The sequence below is a fragment of the Cotesia glomerata genome, linkage group LG2 (genome assembly GCF_020080835.1).
Source record: "Cotesia glomerata isolate CgM1 linkage group LG2, MPM_Cglom_v2.3, whole genome shotgun sequence".
Lineage (NCBI taxonomy): Eukaryota > Metazoa > Arthropoda > Insecta > Hymenoptera > Braconidae > Cotesia > Cotesia glomerata.
The window spans coordinates 19289578-19311383 of record NC_058159.1 but is presented as its reverse complement, the minus strand read 5'-3'; the positions used below and the strand labels follow the sequence as shown (position 1 = coordinate 19311383).

Below are 21806 nucleotides of genomic sequence, written 5' to 3'. Positions count from 1 at the left end.
AATTAAAAAAACAGTTAAGAACTTTTCTCAAAAAAAATTTATAATAGACAATATAAATATTTTGATAACTTGTTTTGATATTACTCTCGTTTTCTATTCTGTACGTAAAAAATTTTAGATAGAATTATGTGAATACTTAATCTTACGACCTCTTAAAAAAAAAAAAAAAAAATCAATTTCTATTACGTATTTATTAAAATCCAATGAATGATTGACATCTTTAATATAGTCTGGTTTATTTTAGTTAATACGGTCCAGATGAGTTCAAAAGCTCAAAAGATCATTCTTGGCAATGCTTAGTACCAGCAGCATGTCGGCAGCGCGTGTTCTTTCTTCTGATATCAACTTATATGCTATCCAATCCGCAGACAGCCCCGAGCACGGGACAAAGGTCGCCGTCGCCAAGTTGGCTGCATGACTGGCCCAACGTCACGCTTTACCTCCAGTCTTCGTCATTGTCTGACTAGGCGATCACTAATTTTTTCAGTAAACTTAAAACTTATAACTTTTTTTTTTGGCTCAACATTTTTTATAAAAAAACACTAACATAGTATGACGAAATAAAAATTATATTCAATTTATATAAATATAAATTTAACTAAAACTAAAATAAATTTAAAAAATGCATTGGTTAACTTTTGTGATTTTAAGTGCGATTTTATACTTCTTTGATGTGAATGCATTCATGTTAATCGATCCTTTGAAAAGCGCATGGTCTTCTTTTTATTTAGGTAAAATGAGTAGCAATAGTGAAGGCAGTATTAGCAGCAATACTCATATTAAGATGGGAGAAGAAGCTCAATCTAAGTGTTCAGCATGCATAAAAAACCGAGTGACTCCAAATGAAGAAATTGAACACATTCTCAATGAAATAAGAGTTGAATATGTAAAACAACAAATTCTTAAAAAATTACGATTATCAAAGCCACCAGACGTTTCAATTTCACTTTCAACATTGCCTAAGCCACTAATAAATGGATATGTACTCGAACTACGACCTGGTGAGCCTTTTGAATCTGAAAAGCAAGCTGAAAGTTTTTACGGAAAAACAGATCAAATCGTAGTTTTTCCAAACGAAGGTAATATTTTTTTGCTAATTATTTACAAGTGGGATCAACCCATGCTAAGCCATGTTAAATTTTTTTTTTTTTTTATCAAATTGAACAATTTTTGTTTTAAATTGTTTGTTTGTTTGTTTGTTTGTTTATTATGTACTTGTTTGTTTGTTATGGACTAATTTGTTTGTTTTTTATGTACTTTTCTATAAATATTATATCAAAAACATTAAAAAAAGTTAAAGTAAAAATTTTATCCAAAAATATGAAAGCCAAAATTTTTTCAAACTTTTTAAGACAAAAAAGCTATCGAAATCTTTATTTTTTTTATTACATTTTTTATAATTAATGCGCCATAAAAGCGAGCAGAATCAAAAAAAAAATTTGAAAATGTTAATTTTTCACCTAGTTATGGCTAAATATGAGGTTGACCCCACTTGTAAATAACTACCAGTTCTTTTTATACAAAAATCCACATTGTCATAAAGTCATTGCCTTTTTTATTATTTATGAATCCAAAAAATTTAATTGAGAAAAAAAAATACTTCGATTAAAAAATTTTCTCGACACAAGAACATATTTTTAATAATTATAAAAAGTAAATGTTTATCTAAAAAATTGCTCGAATTGATAAAAATATTTTATATTCAATTCAAAGAAAACTATTCGTTTATTTAACTGTCATAATGAAAACTGATATTGATATTCTTCTGTCAAAAAATTAATAAATTAAATAGTTAATTCCAATAAACAATTTGCATTAGGTAATTGTGAATAACAGTCTCAACAGCTTTAGCCACAAACAAAATTAGTTATCATCATGATAATCACCTTAAGTATTCAACTACCACGGAACTTTCTATCACCCAACAATTATCGAGTGAATTAATTATTATTCAATTAGTCCGTGTACTGTGAATTCTTTAGTTTATGGTGGAGTGATTGAATTGAAGAATCGTTGCTTACCAATCTACTTCTGATTGCTAAACGAGCTCGTAGAAACAGATTTTGAAGTATTCCAGAACTCATTTTTTTCATCAATATTTTTAAGCTTAAAATTATGCTGTCAGATATTAGCAGATCCACTTTTTATATAGATCTCTAAAAGTAGACGAAATCGGAAACAAATTATTATTGATATAAATGTTAAATATACATAACTTTCAAGCGATAAAATAATATGAAAACAGCAAGAAAATTTGTCGTTTTTTTGACAATAAATCAATTATATTTCATTTCGATAATAAAAAATTAGGATGACGGTTGACCCTAAAGGTCATCCCTGCAGCTTCCCGCTCGTTTTGTACTTAAGCGCTCAAATTTTTGTGTCATTTTGAGCTCTTTAAGCTCAAAACTCTAATAGCAGTTTAATGAAAAAAAATTTTTTGAATTTTCGAACGGCAATAACTTTTGAATGAATAAACCGATTTTCACGCGGTTGGTGGCATTCGACGCAGTTTTTGAAGCCCCATGAAGAATCTTAAAATTTGAATCGATCGAGCCAGGAGTTTTGAAGTAATTCCGAAAAAACACTTTTTTCGGTTTTCTTTCGACAACGATAACTCACGAACGAATCAACCGATTTTGACCGAGCTTAAGATGATCGACGTGGTTTTTTGATCTTAAGAGCTGATTAGATTTTGAAATTGATCGGTAAAGCCATTTAAAAGTAATTCCAAAAAAACCACATTTCAAAAAATTTTTTTTTATAATTATAAATCTACTGCTTCGAATCGGTCTAAATGGTATTCAAAATCTAAGTTTAATCAAGCCCTTTCGAATGGCACCAACCGCATGAAAGCACCAACCGCATGAAAACACCGACCGATGAAATCGGTCGAGTCATTTAAAAGTTATGAGAGGTTTACATACGGCCACACACACACACACACACACACACACACACACACACACACACACACACACACACACACACACACACACACACACACACACACACACACACACACACACACACACACACACACACACACACACACACACACACACACATTCAGACATACGGACATCACCGCGGAAACATTCGGGGAGGCTTCCTAGGACCTCAAAACGTCAACATCCGTTGAAAACTCGATTTTCGAAAAACGGAGTAAAACCAATAACTTCCCGATTTTTGAAAATTTTCAATTTTCTTAGCGGGAAGTTAAAAATTAAGCGTCCAGTCAATTTAACAGTTTTTAAGCTTTAAAAAAAATATATACTTACAGCTAAAGAGAAAAAGAGAACATTTTCACACAGGGTTAAATTACTTCCAAAGCTATAATCATGAGTTACAAACTCATAAATTGAAATATCCTACCTTTCGTCACCGTATGTATATTATTTTATTAGTGAGTATATTATACAAAGGATAACTCCAAGTTAAGCAAAATAATTAAGTTAAATTTTTCAGAGAATCTATGTTTAACTAATCCTTTTCAAATCCTATAAACCTGATTTCAACCGATCGATTCGTGCAACCTTTATCCGAATGCTAGACACTTTTAATCACACACAAATTAAATATTTTTTCATTTTTTTGAGGTCGTTCGGACATTAAAGAAATTTAAAAATAAAAAGCTTAGCTTTTAATATGTTGCTAATCAATATTAAATACGTATGAAGTATTTTTTTGAAAAATATCTGACGAAAATCTTTTAAATAATTAATTATTAAAAATCGGACTTAACTTGCAGTCCGTAGTAAATGTTAGCCAAAAATTTATTTTGAATAATCTCTTCGAACCTAATAAAGAAAAAATCAAAAAACTTTTATTCATATAAATCGCTTTTTGTAGATTTTGTTGAAATAAGAAAATTATATTCTGACGAAGGGTTTCGTTAATATCTTACTAGAAAAAACTTTTACTTACAAAATAGCCATGAGTAAAAGTGAGCTAGCGATAGTCCGTAAGAAAGGCAACACTAGAGAGTAAAAAGGAATCCAATAACACAAGCTATCCGTGGTCTGATCCACCATAATGACAATTTAAAAATACCTAATTTTTGGTTGTGAAAATTTTTAAACGTAAATTTTTTTGGAGATTGTAATTGATTTGTAACTCATTCTACTTGTACCTAAATTGTTTTCTATAAATGTAGTAAGTACTAAAAATTATACATTTAATTATTCGGTTGTTAAATCACGAAATTCATAAACAGAATAGTAGAATCTTTATCAAACTAATTTATTTCGATACTACAAATCAAGCAGAGCTTGCTAGTATAAATTAAAATAATTTCCAATAATAAGCCTTAGTTTAAAATAAAAAATAACTGGATTATTACTATTTTCATTTTTACTATTATCATCATATATTTCCGTACTACAATGCTTTTATTCGGTTGCACGAATTCAATAATGTTTCATTGAAATTATTCACTAGCATTCAACGTTGATTAGAACACAGAGCGATTGGCTTTTTAACTTTCAAACTTTAATTACGAATAATTTCATTCGTATGTTACGAACAGCGTTCCCTGTAATTTTATTCAATTTACATGTCAGTTTGCTTTTGCTTGATGATCGCATGATTTATTCACAGAACTCACATGAATATTCATGATCAGAGTAAGTCATTTTTTTTTTAATTTTTATACTCTCTCTAGTCAACTGTATAGAAAAATCGGAATTCATGCAAACAACACATATCATTTAATAAAATACTTATTGTTAAACCATTCATAATTTTTTATAATTCACCATTCTTCAAAATCGGTTATTGATTACTGATGACGATGATTAATGTAAATTTAATATATAATTTATACGTTTTAATTCCTTAATTTTTTTATATAATTAAATTCTTCAAAATGATTTGGTTCAATAATTTCGCTCTTAAATCAAGTTATTTTTTTATCAGTAAAGAAAGCTACCAATTGCATTGGTCTTCCTGTCAGAATTCACTTAAAATTTTCATGGTCATATTATCTTATAAATAATTGAGTAAGGCTAAAAAATAACATGGCTTTAAAAAATGTATATATATATATATATATGTATATGTAACAACTAGGGCCCGGACTTTCGCAGTTGTTTAAATGAGCATTCATATGTTTAACTTCAAATTTGAATAAAGAAAAAACCCAAACTTCCGTACCCTAGTGATAATATAATCCACAGTCAAATTACCATAGAAAAGTTTAAAAATTTTTTTAAGAAAAAACTTTTTTATCTTTTAAAATATTTTTTTCGGCAAAAAGAAATTTTTTTTATCATTTTTTGAGAGGGGATGTCGTGCTCCAGAAAAATAATTTTTTTTTAATTTTGTCAAAATTTCCGTGGATTTGATTAAAGTAGAACCAAAGTAAATTAATTTGGTTATAGAAGACCTTAAAAAATAATAACCGGCTTGGGGGGAGGGGGGGGAGTCATGTCCTACTCTTCCCTAAATAACTTTTAATGCTGATAATCTTACTTGTTATTTAATCTACAATTTTGCATGGGTTAATCGAAAATATTTTATCTTGTGATACTTTTTAGCGATTTTATCAATATTGAAAGTAGCTCTAATCACTTCTATGTAGATTTAATAAAAGTCTGTCTATTGCATTAGTGCTCATGATCTTATTAACAATTATTTTGCTTACATTATGTCTCAAATAAACAAATCAGTCCCTAAAAATCGATCTGTTCTACGAAATCTGTACCACCTTGAATATAACCAAATAGCATTTTTTTTTCTTTTTTTATATTTTTGTCAAATAATTCTTATTTACAGACGTAACAGATGTAGAAAATTGCCGTCAGAATTCGAATCATTTAACTGGTTTTAGCCCTGCAGCCTGTTTTACATTTAACCTTCCGTCAGAAATGCAATACGTTGATGTAACTTCAGCTGATCTTTGGTTTTACAAAGAAAATGATGAGAACGATGTATATGGTCAAACATTTGTTTTATCAGAATTGGATCATTGGGATCAAGGTGGAAGTTTTGAAAAAAATACTATTATGGCCATTTTTGAAACATCAATTGAAGGTATTTTATTACAGTTTTTATTTTTCTTATTGGTTATTCTACAAAAATCAGTTAGCTTCGTGTAATTAAAAATATTTCAGCTACTAACAAATGTATTCAATTTTCATAAATATCTGACATAAAAAAAATTCAATAATTTTTGTATGCAGACATTAGTAATGACCTACAAATTAATTAAAATTAAGTGTCATCAAAAAATATATATTGCTTTAATAATTCGAAATCTCTTATCCATTTGATCTTTTTTGTTTACATTTATTGTGTTAACTTCAAGACGCATTACTTTTAAATTCTTTAGAATAAAGATTTTACGTAATTGTAAAGGATAGCGCTTCACTGAAATTCATCATAGAGTTGATTAGACATTTTGCGGAAGGTTTTATGAGCACTAATTACAGTCAAGTAATTAATGATGCAGTGGAAAAAAAGTAAAAAAAAATAAATAGAATATGTTAATTAATTTTCAAAATATGATAGAAAAACGTCTATTCTAAAACAATTATTTTCACTTGCTGTTACAATCCCGAAATTAATAATAAATATTGATCAATTAAAGTATTACTTTTTGTCAATTCTTTGAAGCGCCATATTTCAAAAAGGTTAATTTTCTTAAAACTATAGTTTATACTGTCATTTAAGTACTTCTATTCTAAGCAATATAATTAATAGAATCTAATATTAACATAATTTTCTTGCTCTCCTAGCCGAAAGTACGCTCTTCCTGGACGCACTTGACTCCAGGAAGAGCAACTTTTATGGCAAGCTCTAACGCATGCGCGCTACGCATATTTTCTGGTCGGCAGCATAGAACCTCGCTTTCTCTTGTATTTTCGTGGCGCGACCGGCCTATACAGCGAGTTTCAATTGTATATAACAGTCACAACATCGTCTGTATGTAACGTGTCAGCGCAGAGACTAACCAAAAAATGTCAAATAAATAAAAACAATTTCTAGCTAGATTATTGTTAATGAACTATTTAATAATAATAATAATACAGCAAAAATAATTTATATAAAAATTGTAGAAAATAATATAAAAGTTTTGTAAATTTTATTTGCTTTCTTTTATATTTCGACAGCTAGTAAAGCAATGTTTATAAAACAATCCATGTACTCTACAAGCTTCTAATAATTTAATTTCAATCTTTCTTAGCCGTCTAATTAAAAACTAATTTTTAATCAACTTGAAAAAATTAATTTTGTTATTAAATCGAATTTAAATATTTGTGACGAGTTCTGTGCATGTTATCTCTCTTAATCAGAGCATTTGTTAGTAAACTTTAAAATAACTTATTTTTTTTTTTATTTATTAATTTTTACTTTTTTATTATGCCCGCCCCGACCAGCAAAACCTCGGCTTCGCCTCGGCTTTGCAAGAGCCGGGCGACGCCCCCCTCACCCCCGGCAAAAACCCTTCCCCGGGGTTGCGTACTTTCGGCTGGAGAGCAAGAAAAATAGTATACAACTCACGACCAGAATGTTAGATGCCCTGACGTATGTGATATGATAACCTCGGCCATCATATCCCATCCGCCAGGAAATCCAACTTTCTGGCCTTGGGTCGTAATATACTACAGTCGAACCTTGGTAAGTGAGAGTTGATAGGACCATTTGATTCTTACTTATGAAGGTTTTCCATTAAGCCAGGTTTCTTACTTATTGAGGTATTTTAATGGCGTTTGTCACTTAGAGAGGTATAAGAAAATAGAATAGTATAGGAAACATTTAAATACAGTATCAATTAGGATTATTATTAAATCTTATTACAAATATACTAAAAGCAAATACATTAAAGCGAAGTACAATACAAAGTAATATTATCAAAACTATTAACATAAAGTGTTATGATGATTAATGTCAAAAAAATCAGAAATTTTCTTTTGAATTTCTTGTTTATCACTCTGAACATATTTTTCCAATTCGTATATCTTGTCAAAAATAGATTGATCCATTTTATTTGTGGAAAATTGAAAATATTGATGAAGTGTTTCTAAGGCGTTCAAGGCTTCTTGTCTTTTTAGAATAATAGGCGTTTCAGTCAATGTTATTTCAGAAACTTCACTATCTTCATCGTCACTCACATTTGATGTCAATGTACTCAAACAATTATGAACTATGTCATCATCAGTATGTTCACCAGTAATTATAACATCGTCGTCAACTTTCACAAAGTCTTCAAAAGTGGGCTGTAATGTACTATTTTCACCTATTTTTTTTTATACCTATTTATTTATACCTATTTATTTTACCTATTTTTATCCATTGTCTGCTTAATTCACTCCAGAAGACACTTCTCTACATCGGGAAAGTCAGACAGGCGACTTCTCTTCATGTTTCCATGCCCTTCAGCGCATTGAGACAATGTTTTCTTTGAATTTTATTATTTTATAATATGTTGATTCCAGAACACCAAACTCAGTAAGAAATTCAGCTCGGGTTTTGCCACTCTCAAATAAATTAATTATTTGAAGCTTTTCGCTTGGAGAAAATGCTTTGAGTTTACGTTTAGGCATTTTGATTACACTCTGGGTGAATGAGACTGAGCAACTGTTGTGCGACTAACGAATATACAAGTAATTTGCTATACAAATGATTAGTAAACTGTACTGGTCTTAATAATTGGTCTTAAAAAATCGAAATTAAAAAAATCCTTCGATCAGGCCCGAGTTTATTATGTATTCTAAAAGCTGTATAAATTTTATTAAAATCGACTGAGCGGTTTTCGAGTTACAGTTGTCACCAGTTCAAAAAACATAGTTTTGAGAAAAACGCGTTTAAAGTTTCACACTAGATTCACATACAGAAATACGAATTATTAAATTACTTACATCGAGTCATCTATTCCTGGGCCATATAATAGTTCTTCAGCCATTGTGGAAGTTTCCAAAACATCAATTTGCTGTTGCCTACGAAGCATTCTGCCTTCCCGAGTGTTGTCGTTGGCGCGCTGATCTGCCACTTTCACACGTGCAGCATCCAATTTTTCAGCATACCGATGGGAATTAGACCCACAATTAAGTCCTAGGGTATCCATAATCATTAATAATGAATTTGTACCTTCATTAAATATACAAGTAGCTATGTATGCAGCAATTTGTACGATAGTAGAACTAGTATTCACGGTTTTTGGGCATATTTTCCACACTAGTTGGTTGAAGCTCTCATTATGGCCTATACATTCCTTTTTATTTATGGTTGTATTTTTGTAAGGATCTGCTTTTATAATTCCAGAATAGGTTTTCGAATCACCATCGCCAATGTAGTTTGTATATTTAACTCCATGTTTTGTTTCAGACTGCTGAAACATTTCAATCATCGCATCCACCTCCATTTTCCCCGAAGACCCCTTGTGATTAGCACTACACTCATTTTCATGCGATTCATACCATTCCTCGAACTCAACCGTATTTCTTTTCTTTTTCCAATACTCCCATAGCTTACAATAAGCACTTTTAATGTTTATATCAAGAATCTTTCCAGTATAATAGCCAATTATAGAAGAAACTCCAAATGACGATGTAAATCCCCGTTTTTGCCAGGTTCCATCTCCCGATACAGTCAAATCGTTCTTATTCTCATTTTCACTTGTCGCTTCTTTTTCTTGATTCACAGCTTTTTTCATCAAGGCTTCTGCAACGGTTTTACCACAATCTAAAATGTGCTTCAATAATATTGTATGCGTAGCTTTATCTAAAAAAGACGGCATGTCCATCAGGCCACAAAACTTGCACAAACCTTCGTATCCTATCCCTAGTATTCTCATCACAAAAATAAAGTGTCTATTTATTTCATAAGAATGCCCAATGAAAGAGCAGGAAGGAATATATTCACTGTCACAGTTATTACATGAAACTACAATTTTAAATCCCAGCCCACGTGTACTAGCTGTTAGAAATTCAATGTTTTTATCACATTTCTTACATTTCACAAGAGCAGAAATGGCAGTGAATACCGTAATAAAATTAATTATTCGAAATTCAGAGGTGCAACTTTCGGGTACACCGTTTTCAGTATTTTGTTTCAGTTTTTTAGACGATGTACTCCGAACACTTTCATCACGTTCCGCCGTTTTTGGGTTAAATATATTTTTTCGTTTCTTTGAATACGACTTACGGATATTTTCAGATTTCCGAACTTCTCTCGAAACTTTTCTCGTATCACGTCCCATAATAAATAACTTCAAAAATAATATATTTTAGTAACGCACAACTATCGACTGCTCTCCGCAACTGCCACAGGCATACTAGTGACGTGGCGAAAAAAAAATAATTTGTAGCACTTATACTACCTAAAAATTGTAATTATGTATATTTAGGTATTTATAAATTTAGGTACTACTACATACACCAAAGTCTTAGTTCATGGATGACTATAGAACCCTAAAAGGGGGTTTCTTGAAGCTGCCGCTAGCTATCTGCTCCCGAGCGCTTTGAAGTACCCGAGCTCTCTTTATTATTTGTCGAATAACTCAAAAACTAATTATCGGATCGACTTAAAATTTTCAGAGAATATTTTTAAGATATTACACATAACGAAAATGCAAAAAAAAATAATTGATTTTTTGAAAATTCTGACTACCCCTAACTTCTTAAGTCTGATATATCATGGGAACGCCGAACTGGTTTCAAGTAACGATAACCTGAGTTTTGCCAATTTGGAGCGAACTTGGCTTTCCGAACTTAGGCTACCCCAATTCGAATCTTATTTGTTTTAAATTAGGCAAGCCGAACATTGGTCATGCTTATAAGTATCTTGAGGCACGAAGTCGCTCATCATCGGCGTAGCGTCGCGGTATGGTATCGGGCTCTCATGCGTCGGGTACGGTGTTCGAGTCTCGCGTTCGACATGTACGATTTTTAATAATTAATAATCACCATTAAGGCGAGTGTGAAGTAAAGTTAAGTGTTATGTGTGATTAGTGTATCTAACTCCTACATCATCTCCTTCCCCCTTGACTTATCAAATCTACCATTAAAAAAAAAACTTCTTCGCATAAAAAAACGCGCCAAAAAATAAAAAAAAAAATTAGTAAAACGGTTCACCCTAAAGGCCATCCCTGCAACTTCCCGCTAATTCCATACCCAGGCGCTTAAAATTGTACTTATGATGTTTTTGAGATTTTTGAGCTCAAAATATAATTTATGTAATATTTTAAGCTCGCTGAGCTCAAAGAGATAGTATTTATATGCATTTGAGCTCTTCGAGCTCAAAAGTCTGATAGAAGTTTCATAGAACACTACTTTTGGAATTTTCAAACCGCAATAACTTTTGAATAGATCCACCGATTTTCACGCGGTTGGCGGCATTCGACGCAATTTTATCAGCCTCATAAAGAATTTTCAGGATTTAATTGATCGAACCAAAAATTTCGGAGTAATTTCGAAAAAAAACCCTTTTTTCGGTTTTCTTTCGTTCACGATATCTCTCGAACGAGTTAACCGATTTTGACCAGCTTGGTGGCGATCGACGTGGTTTTTCATTGTCTAGAGCTAATTAGTTTTTGGAATCGATCGGTAAAGCCGTTTAAAAGTTATCCAAAAAATACCATGTTTGAAAAAAAATTTTTTCTTAGTTTTTTTAAGATTTCTCAAAATCGACTGATCTGAATTGGTCCAAAGTATACTCAAAATCTAAGTTTGGCCAAGCCTTTCCAAATGGCACTAACCGCGATAAAATCGGATGAGTCGTTCAAAAGTTATAAGCGGTTCACATACTTTCACACACACACACACACACACACACACACACACACACACACACACACACACACACACACACACACACACACACACACACACACACACACACACACACACACACACACACACACACATACATACATACATACATACAGACACCGTGACAACCTCGCGGGAGTAGTCAGGGAAGCTTCCTATGACCTTCAAACGTCGAGATCTGATGAAAACTCGATTTTTGCAAAACGGGGTGAAAACAATAACTTCCCGATTTTTGAAAATCTTCGATTTTCTTAGCGGGAAGTTAAAAATTACCGGAAAACTAAAATTAAATAATAAAAAATAATATTAAATAAAAGCAAACAAAAATTTGTTTTTTTTTTTATTCACGAAATATTTGAAAAATTTAGTCCTAAATTCCATATTTATACTTAAAATAGTTAAAGTAGATAAAAAAATAAGCATTTGTTAATTGTCGCTTGATAATAAAAAAGCTAAAAACTAAAAAAGAATTAAATTTGGATTCTTCCTTGCGAATTTGGTTTCCGAAATTCTGCCTAATCAGGAAGCCAAGTTAGGCTGATCCTCGCAACTGCGTTACATCCCAAACTTCGGCCTGGTTTGGATGCCTCATTTACCGCAAGTTTGGAATTCGGCATGCCTTACTTGCACCAAATCACTGCCTCACTGAAATTTCTAGTCGGGGATATCTCACGAACGCATCAACCGATTCTGACGCTCTATGTGGCGATCGATGCGGGATTTCAAGAGCTGATTAGTTTTTGAGGTCGATCGGTTCAGCCATTTCGGAGATATTTAAAAAAATTAGAAAAACGGTAGACCCTGAAGGCCATCCGTGCAACTTCCCGCTAATTCCATACCTAGGTGCATAAAACTGCACTAATGACGTTTTTGAGCTCTTCGAGCTCAAAAAAATAATTTATGTGTTATTTTGAGCTCTTCGAGCTCAAAAGTCTGATAGAAGTATCATAGAACAATATTTTTTAAATTTTCAAACCGCACTAACTTTTAAATGAATCAAACGATTTTCACGCAGTTGGCAGTATTTGACGCAATTTTTTTAGTTTCATGAAGAATCTTCAAGTTTGAATTGATAAAACTAGGAAATTTGGAGTAATTCCAAAAAAAAAACACTTTTTTCGGTTTTCTTTCGTTCACGATATCTCTCGAACGAATCAACCGATTTTGACCGAATTAGCGACGATCGGCGTGGTTTTTCAAGCTTAAAGGCGGATTAGTTTTTGAAGTTGATCGATGGAGCCGTTTAAAAGATATTCCAAAAAAACCACTTTCAAAAATGATTTTTTTCTTATTTTTTTTGAGATTTTTCAAAATTTCTCAAAATCTAACGGTCCGAATCGTTTCAAATTCTCAGGAAATCTAAGTTTGAGGGAACTCTTTAGAACGCCGTTTAGTACGTTCCGATCGGTTCAGTCGTTCAAAAGTTATAAGCGAGTCACATAGTCACACACACACACACACACACACACACACACACACACACACACACACACACACACACACACACACACACACCCTCGGGGCATAAGAGATACTGCTACCGGGCGCGTCTCCCCGAGCGGATGGGAGAACGCTCGCTGTCCTTGGATGACACTTAATCTCTTAGTTGATGAGGTACAGCGGGTAGGAGCCAAGCAAAATAACCAAACAAAATACGCTCCCGTGGACAAAACTCCCCTTTAATGGGTTGGTCACACTAACTGACCTAACAAGACGATCGTTCCCTGCTGTGACCCACTGGGAGTGACCGGAACCTGTATCGTAGTTTCCGACGATGCAGGCCACCGCTGATGTGAGCTTGCTCTACCGAGGTGTAAGTTGCAGCAGTGGATCAGGAGCCAGCCACTTCGGGCCTTGATCAGGAAGTACGCAGTGAGTGTTAGAGATCGGAATCTTCACCGCTCCGAGCGAGTCTAGTCCGTCCGTGTATTCCGGGACTGGCTAAGTGTCGGCTAGGCCTCAGGGAACTGGGGTAGGAGTACTATCTCCGAGGGTACACCCGTTCCTAGTTATGGCAACCCGCTCCACTCCATACGATGCGCTGGTAAATTAAAAAGTATGAGTAATGCACAGGAAACAAACAAGAGTGAAAACGGGCCTCATGCCCAGCAAGACGCACTGCTACTTAGTGCAAAGATGAAGAGGACAGATGCGCTGGCACATCTGGAGAAGCTAGTCAGTGGACTGCAGGACTTTCTCCAAACCAAGCAAAATGTCCACAAGGAGATCAAGTCGAAGTCGACGAACATCTGCAGTGCCCTGAGAAGGTTCAAAAAACTGGACCAAGAATGGCAGGAGATCCAACAACAACACGGTAATATCGTGATGAAGACGAGTGTGACAGCGGTTTCACCAGCAAAAGCCGACACGTTTGTCGAGGAGATGGACACAGGTGGCGAGGGTGACGTCGAGTCAGTTGTCGAAGACGGAGAGGAAACTGGAATTGATATCAGGCCCGGGAAAAGGAAAGAACGAAATTCCCCAGACTCAATGACCAAACGTACAAAGAAGAAGAAGGACCTTAAACCAAGTCCCCCGAAAAACGCAGTAACACAGAACGGCGGAAAAAAGGAGGTGAATGAATGGCAAAAAGTCCAGTCAAGGAAGTCCAAGAGAGAGCAAGCAGTAGAAAAGCTCCAGAAGCAACCGCCGAAGGAGTCCAGGCCAGAGCCTAATCGGAAAGAACCGCGCAAACGGATCAGGCCGGACGCACTGATCATCCGCCCCGCAGAGACGGCAAAGTATGCTGAAATTCTGAAGCGAATAAAGCAGGACGTCCCTGACGAACAGGTCCGTACTACAGTGGATAAGATCCAAAGAACTAGGACCGGGAGCTTGCTGATTACGCTTTCGAGGAAGAGCGCTGACCGAGGCCAAGCCTTACAGAAGACCATCGCGGACATCCTCCAAGAAGACGCAAAGGTAATCTGCAAAGAGCCACAGGAAGACGTCGAAATCCGAGATCTTGACGGTACCACAACCAAGGAGGATATTCAGGCTGCCTTGCAAACGGAAATCGGAGAAACCTGCGAGATACCACTAGGGACAATTAAGATTCATAAGGCCTACAGAGGTACTCAGACAGCTGTTGTGACACTACCAGCAGCTGCAGCGCGGAAGATATTGACAGGACGCGGTAAAGTCCGGATCGGCTGGGCCAACTGCCGAATCCGAACTACGAGGAGACCAATCTAATGTTTCAAGTGCTGGCACTTTGGACATCTTGGATCCCAGAGCAAGAGCAATGTGGATCGGTCTAAGCTATGTATTAGGTGCGGACAAGAGGGACACAAGATTGCTGAATGCAAAAACCCAGCGAAATGTGTATTATGCGCGGATCAAAGTGCGGAGAACTCGGCTCATTATGCCGGCGCATCCAGGTGCCCAGTATTTAAAGAGGCACTCCAGAAGATAACAAACAAACAGACATGAAGATATTGCAGCTAAACCTAAACCATTGCGAAGCTGCACATGATCTGCTTATGCAAACAGCAAGAGAACTAGAGTTAGACTTAGTAATGATAGCAGAGCCATACAGATACCTGAATACCCAGCCTTGGGAATCTGACAGCACCACCAAGGCTGTCATCTGGTCTTGTGGTAAGCATCCCTTCCAGAGTGTAGTTAACAATGATAATGCCGGCTTTGTAGCAGCAACAGTTAACGGCATCTGTTTCTACAGCTGTTATGCACCACCTAGCCTATCCATTGTTGAATTCACTGAATTCTTGGACAAACTGACCGAGGACGCCAAGCAGCATTATCCGGTCGCGATTGCCGGTGACTTCAAGTCCTGGGCAGTAGACTGGGGCAGCAAGCAGACAAATGCGCGAGGAAAAGCACTCCTAGAAGCTTTCTCTACACTAGATGTAGTCCAGCTCAACAGTGGTGATACGCCAACCTATACTAAAGGAGAAGCAAGCTCTATCGTAGATCTCACTTTCGTCAGCAGCAGCCTCATCAGTGAGAAATACGACTGGAAGGTGATGGATATCTACACAGCCAGTGACCACAAGGCAATTCTCTGGGAAATATCACATGACCGGAATACAAGAAGACCAATCAAGTCATTCAATACCATTAGATGGAAAGTGAAGCCTTTTGACACAAGCACATTGGTAATAGCCCTTAATAGTGAACCGATTACTACTGGATCCGCAGAAGAAATGACCAAGGACCTGATGAAATGAGTTGTCCAGGCCTGTGACGCCAGTATGGTCCGGAAACACAGCATAAGCCAACGCCCGGCAGTGCACTGGTGGAACGACCACATCAGTGTTCTTCGGAAAGAGTGTCTAAAGAAAAGAAGAATATCCCAGCGTGGCTATCGACGACCTAACTCTGCGGAGCTGGTCGCAGAATACAAAAAAGCCCGTCGATCATTGAACAAAGCTATCAAGGATAGTAAGAGACAATGCTGGAAAGAGCTCATCAACGAGGTGGATAAAGACGTGTGGGGTAGGCCTTATAAGGTGGTTATGACCCACCTAAAAAAACAACAAATGCCATCACCTACGTGTCCTCAACTTCTCCACAAAATCGTCACTGCACTATTCCCACAGCAACGCAACTTCGATTACCAGTTCGCGCCAGGCGAACTGGATGACACTCCACCTGTCACTGGAGAAGAACTGCTGGAGGCCTGTAACCGTGTAGGGAATAATAAAGCGCCGGGATTGGACGGAATCCCTAATATAGCCTTGAAAACCATCATAAAGGCAGCTCCAACATTATTCCTAGACGTTTATAATTCATGCCTTAAGGAGGGGACTTTCCCGCATAAGTGGAAACAGCAACGATTGGTACTGTTACCTAAAGGGAAGAAACCACCGGATGAACCGTCATCTTACCGCCCACTTTGCATGCTAGATACAGCGGGTAAGATATTTGAACGAATAATTCACCAGAGAATTGAAGCAGTAGTCGACCCACTCCTGGCAGACAATCAGTATGGATTCCGGAAAGGACGATCAACCCTAGACGCAATCAAACTGGTTGTTGATACGGCCAAGGAAGCAATCGCAGGAACCAGATGGAAGGGTGGAACGAAAGAGTATTGCCTGGTGGCGACCCTAGACATCAGAAACGCATTCAACTCCGCCAATTGGGAATGCATCATGCAGGCCCTCCAAGAGAAAAATGTACCAGAATACCTTCTTAAGATCGTAACAAGCTACTTTGAAAATAGGGTCTTGAAGTATGACACGAAGAACGGTCCAAGGGAGTATGATATTACTGGAGGTGTACCACAAGGTTCAGTCCTAGGCCCGCTCATGTGGAATATTATGTATGACGGTCTATTAAGACTAACTCTGCCAAGAAACGTCAAACTCGTAGCATATGCAGATGACGTAGCCGTAGTGATTGTTGCCAAACACCTTGACGAGATAAACCATATGTTCGATCTCACTTTTGAGCGCGTTGACCGGTGGATGGACGCAGTGAACCTGCAACTGGTGCAACACAAGACTGAGGCAGTGCTTATTACCAGCAGAAAAGTGGTAGAGACCATTAAGCTGAAAGTCGGCGAACAAGAAATCACATCACAACCTTATATCCGATATTTGGGAGTGATGCTTGATGCCCGACTCAACTTCAAGCAGCAAGTGGAACATATCAGTGCCAAAGCGTCAGTAGTGAGGGCTAGTCTCGCACGACTGATGCCGAACGTCGGAGGCCCAAAACAGAGCAGGAGGCTATTATTGTCATCAGTAGTCATATCGGTGCTCACTTACGGAATATCCATTTGGGCCGACGCATTAAAGACGCAAGAATCATGGAGAAAGGCTGGACCAGTATATCGACTGAGTGCCCTACGAGTAGCTAGTGCCTTCCGCACTATATCAGAAGAAGCAGTGTGCGTCATTGCTGGAACCCTACCTCTTAGAGTTCTAGCAGAGGAAAGGCGGGCCCTTTACCAACGAAAAAGGTCAACTGCACTGAGCCCTGAAGAACTTAGAATTGAAGAACGGGAGAAGAGCATAGGCCGATGGCAACTACAATGGGATGCTGCAGAGAAGGGTAGGTGGACGCACCGTCTCATACCTCGGATCGACATTTGGCTTAACCGGAATCACGGTGAGGTCAATTACTATCTTACGCAGATGTTGTCGGGACATGGGTGTTTTCGAGAGTATCTACACCGCTTTAAGCACGATGACTCTTCGGAGTGCCCGTCCTGCCCAGGAGCTGCTGAAGACGCGGAGCACGTCTTCTTTGTATGTCCTCGTTTCGATCCACAGCGTGAAGAACTGGAGAGGATCCTGAACCAGAGAATGCAACCAGCTTCACTAGTAGAAGCAATGTTGTCATCAGAAGCTGCCTGGAACGCTACCAACACGTTTGCAACAGAAGTCCTTAAAGACTTGCGTTCCACCGAAAGAAAAAGAGCAAATAGCAGAAGATAGAAGGAAGGTAGTTAACACCTTGGCCACCAGAAGGAAGAGCAGTAGCTAGATCCTCCCTTCACGAAGTAATGCCTGACGGCGGTTTCCATGAGGGATTAGAGGAAAGAAGGAAAAGGGGTTTAGGGTTTAGTGGGTAGGGGCGTTAGTGCCGAGTTTTAGTATGACGCTGCGTCGAGTCGCCACATATCCAGGCCAAACAGCTATGCCTAGAATCTGCAAAAAGAATTCCCCCTCTAAAAAAAAAAAAAAAAAAACACACACACACACACACACACAGACATAGTGACAACATCGCGAAGGTAGTCAGGGAAGCTTCCTGTGACCTTCAAACGTCGAGATCTGATGAAAACTCGATTTTTGTAAAACGGGTGAAAACAGTAACTTCCCGATTTTTGAAAATCTTCGATTTTTTTAGCGGGAAGTTAAAAATTAGGAAAATGGTAGACCCTAAAGGCCATCCCTGCAACTTCCCGCTAACTCCATACCTAAGCGCTCAATATTTTACACCAAGAGCAATAATAAATCAAGTCAAAAATGTCGGGGTAATTTCAAAAAAATGCGTTTTTTGAATTATTTTGAGAACGATATCTATCGAACTAATCAACCAATTTTAATAGCGTTGACGGCGATCAACGAGGGTTTCCAAGCTTAAAAATCGATAGGTTTTAGAATCGATTGGTAAAGCCGATTAAAATTTATTATAAACAAACAATTTTTTAGAATTTTTTCGACAACGATATCTCACAAACGAATTAACCGATTATAATAAAAATTAACGGCATTCTATGTGGTCTTTCTAGAACAAAAAAATCATTTATCACTTACCAAACAATCGGATGTGAAATTTTAAAGTTATGTTGAAAAAATACTTTTCTTCAATTTTTTAAAATTAAATATCTCTCGAACCAATCAACCGACTTTGACGATCTTAGCGGTGATCGACGTAATTTTTTAAGCTCTAACAATTATTTTAAGAAATCAAAAACAATCCAAAAAGAAATGTCGGAGTTATGTAAGAAAAACACTTTTTTCCAAATATTTCGTTTACGATATCTCACGAACGAATCAACCGATTTTGATCGCGTTGACGGCGATCGACGCAATTTTTTAAGCTTAAGAGCTGATTAATTTTTGGAATTTATGGATGCAGCAGATTAAAAGTTATTTCAAAAGAACCATTTTTTGAAAATTTTATTTTCGAGATTACTCAAAATCTAGAAGCCCGAATTACCTCAAGTAGTATAAAATATCTAGAGGCAAAGAAACTCTTTCGATTGCTGCCAATCCCATTCAAATCGATTAAGCCGTTCAAAAGTTATGAAAGATTTACATACATACATACATACATACACACACACACACACACACACACACACACACACACACACACACACACACACACACACACACACACACACACACACACACACACACACAAAGCTGCACGGGCACTACCGTGAAAATAGTCAGCGAAGATTTCTAGAACCTCAAAACGTCGAGATCTGATGAAAACTCGATTTTCGCAAAACGGAGTAAAACCAATAATTTCCCGAATTTTCAAAAAATTTCAATTTTTCTTAGCGGGAAGTTAAAAATGATAAATTCTTTTTTCAATAAAAATAAAATTTTTTTATACCAAACCATCCAAAACTGTTCATGAACGTTATTCATTGCACATTGTAATCCAAATGAAATGGAAAAAAATATTTTCTTTAAATTTACAGAAGGTTGGGTAAAAACTGATGTTGCATTTACAGTAAGAAAATGGGTAGAACGGCAGATACTTAATCACGCAATTCAAATAGCATGCAGCACATGTTCCATTGATCGTGAAACTGCTCCTGTATCTGCAAAACTAACATTGAAGCCTTTTTTGGTAATTCATACATCACCATTGCTACCTAAAAATCGACCAAAAAGAAATTCCAATTGTCTACCAGAAATGAAAGAGTGTTGTCGTGATCAACTTTATATAAGCTTTGATGATATTGGCTGGAGCGATTGGATTCTTCACCCTAGTGGATATCATGCTTATTTCTGTCGAGGCTCATGTTCATCTGCAGCATCGTTAATTATGAGTAGTTCGCCGTACAACAATATTCTTCGAGTAAGTTAAAGTTTAAGCTTATAAATTATAAAATATGATGATTTATTACAAAGAAAAAAATGGAATTATAATGATTCATAAAGAATAATGAAATTTTCAGAAATGGTTAATGAAAAATGGCGGACAAAACGAGATTGTGCCTTGTTGCTCGCCGACTCAGCTTTCACCAATTCAGCTTCTCTACGTAGATTCAAACAACACGATAACCCAAAAAACACTCCCTAACATGGTTGTAGAAGCTTGTGGTTGCATGTGAGACTAAATCTTCTAACGTGGAACAACCAAGTCCTTTTATTTCGGCGTGAAAGCTGTTACAATGGCTGGTCTACGTAAGACTCGTATCAACGACAAATTGTGTTCAAAATGTGATGCTCAGTTTCTTTTCTCTTGCTCGTTGTGGTTACATTGAAAGAGGACTAAAGAAGAAAGTAGATAGCGTAAAATAAAAGAGATAAAGAAAAATAAAGAGACGTAGAGAACATTTGAGAGAAAGGATTTTGCGACGAAAAAGAAGAAGAGTAATAGTGAAACGTGTCGGAGCGACCACTCGTGAAGATCCTCTCACGTTGAGAAGAGAATGCTATTCTCGAGTTTTTCTCCTCAGTACGTTCAGGTTATTGTATTGTATGAACAACAGATACTACACTTGTTATTTATAGAGAATGTAATAAAAGTCTTCAAAATGAGAAAGGTACTGAATGATGAAAAATAAGACAGTATTTTTATTATAGATCTTTAACTTAATTTTTGCTTAACTTAATTTCAAATAGAAGCACTTCATGTAGAAAAAATATATATGTCATATATGGTAACCATATACCCAGTTTCGTTCACACCTATGCTACATATGAATTTTTTTTCTACGGGATATTATTTAAAAATTTCGACTTATTGTTTAAATATATATACACACACATTTATTTATAAATATCGAATATTTCTTGAATATATATTTTTTCTTTAGATTTTCGCTCTATCAGATTAATAATTTATTTTATAAGTATAAAAACAATTTTGTTGCTTACTTTCAAACCTTGCTCATAAAGCATGTAATGATTTTTAATAAATAATCATTACTATAACTATTAATTTTTTTTCCATGGAAATACAATGGTGTAAATATTTTTGTAACTAAATTATAAGTTTCTATAAAATTAAAAAATTGAAATACAAATAATTTTCTCTAAGCTATGATTAGATTTTAAATACTTTTTCGTTTTAACCAATTCATTAAAAAAAATTTTTAAATATTTAAAATTAAACTTTATAATTATTTATTTAACTTTATATTAAACTAGCAGTCCCCCCACCCCCCGGCTTTGCACGGGTATTTAACAAAAATTTCAAAATTAATTATAATATAATATAGCCTATGTCACCCGGGAATAGTGTAGCTTTCCAACTGTAAAAGAATTTTTCAAATCGGTTCAGTAGTTTTGAAGCCTATTCAATACAAGCAAACAAATAAACTAACAATCAAATCTTTCTTCTTTATAACATTAGTATAGATTAAAACAATAT

The 21806-nt window shown here is 35.8% G+C and overlaps 1 protein-coding gene across 3 annotated transcripts; it reads left to right on the top strand.

The window, feature by feature from the left end:
- The first annotated feature begins 350 nt into the window (after positions 1-350).
- On the top strand, positions 351-20706 carry LOC123258856 (growth/differentiation factor 8). 3 transcript variants are annotated; one of them, XM_044719107.1, is made up of 4 exons: positions 351-1079; positions 5776-6033; positions 19903-20285; positions 20369-20627. In XM_044719107.1, exons 1-4 carry the CDS (start codon positions 623-625, stop codon positions 20393-20395), a joined length of 1125 nt encoding a protein of 374 aa, XP_044575042.1. In that variant the 5' UTR covers positions 351-622; the 3' UTR covers positions 20396-20627. The 3 variants fall into 3 exon arrangements, with proteins under 3 accessions (XP_044575042.1, XP_044575039.1, XP_044575040.1); XM_044719104.1 differs by having other exon boundaries at positions 356-1079; positions 20386-20706; XM_044719105.1 differs by having other exon boundaries at positions 357-1079; positions 19936-20285; positions 20386-20706.
- Positions 20707-21806: the final 1100 nt, after the last annotated feature.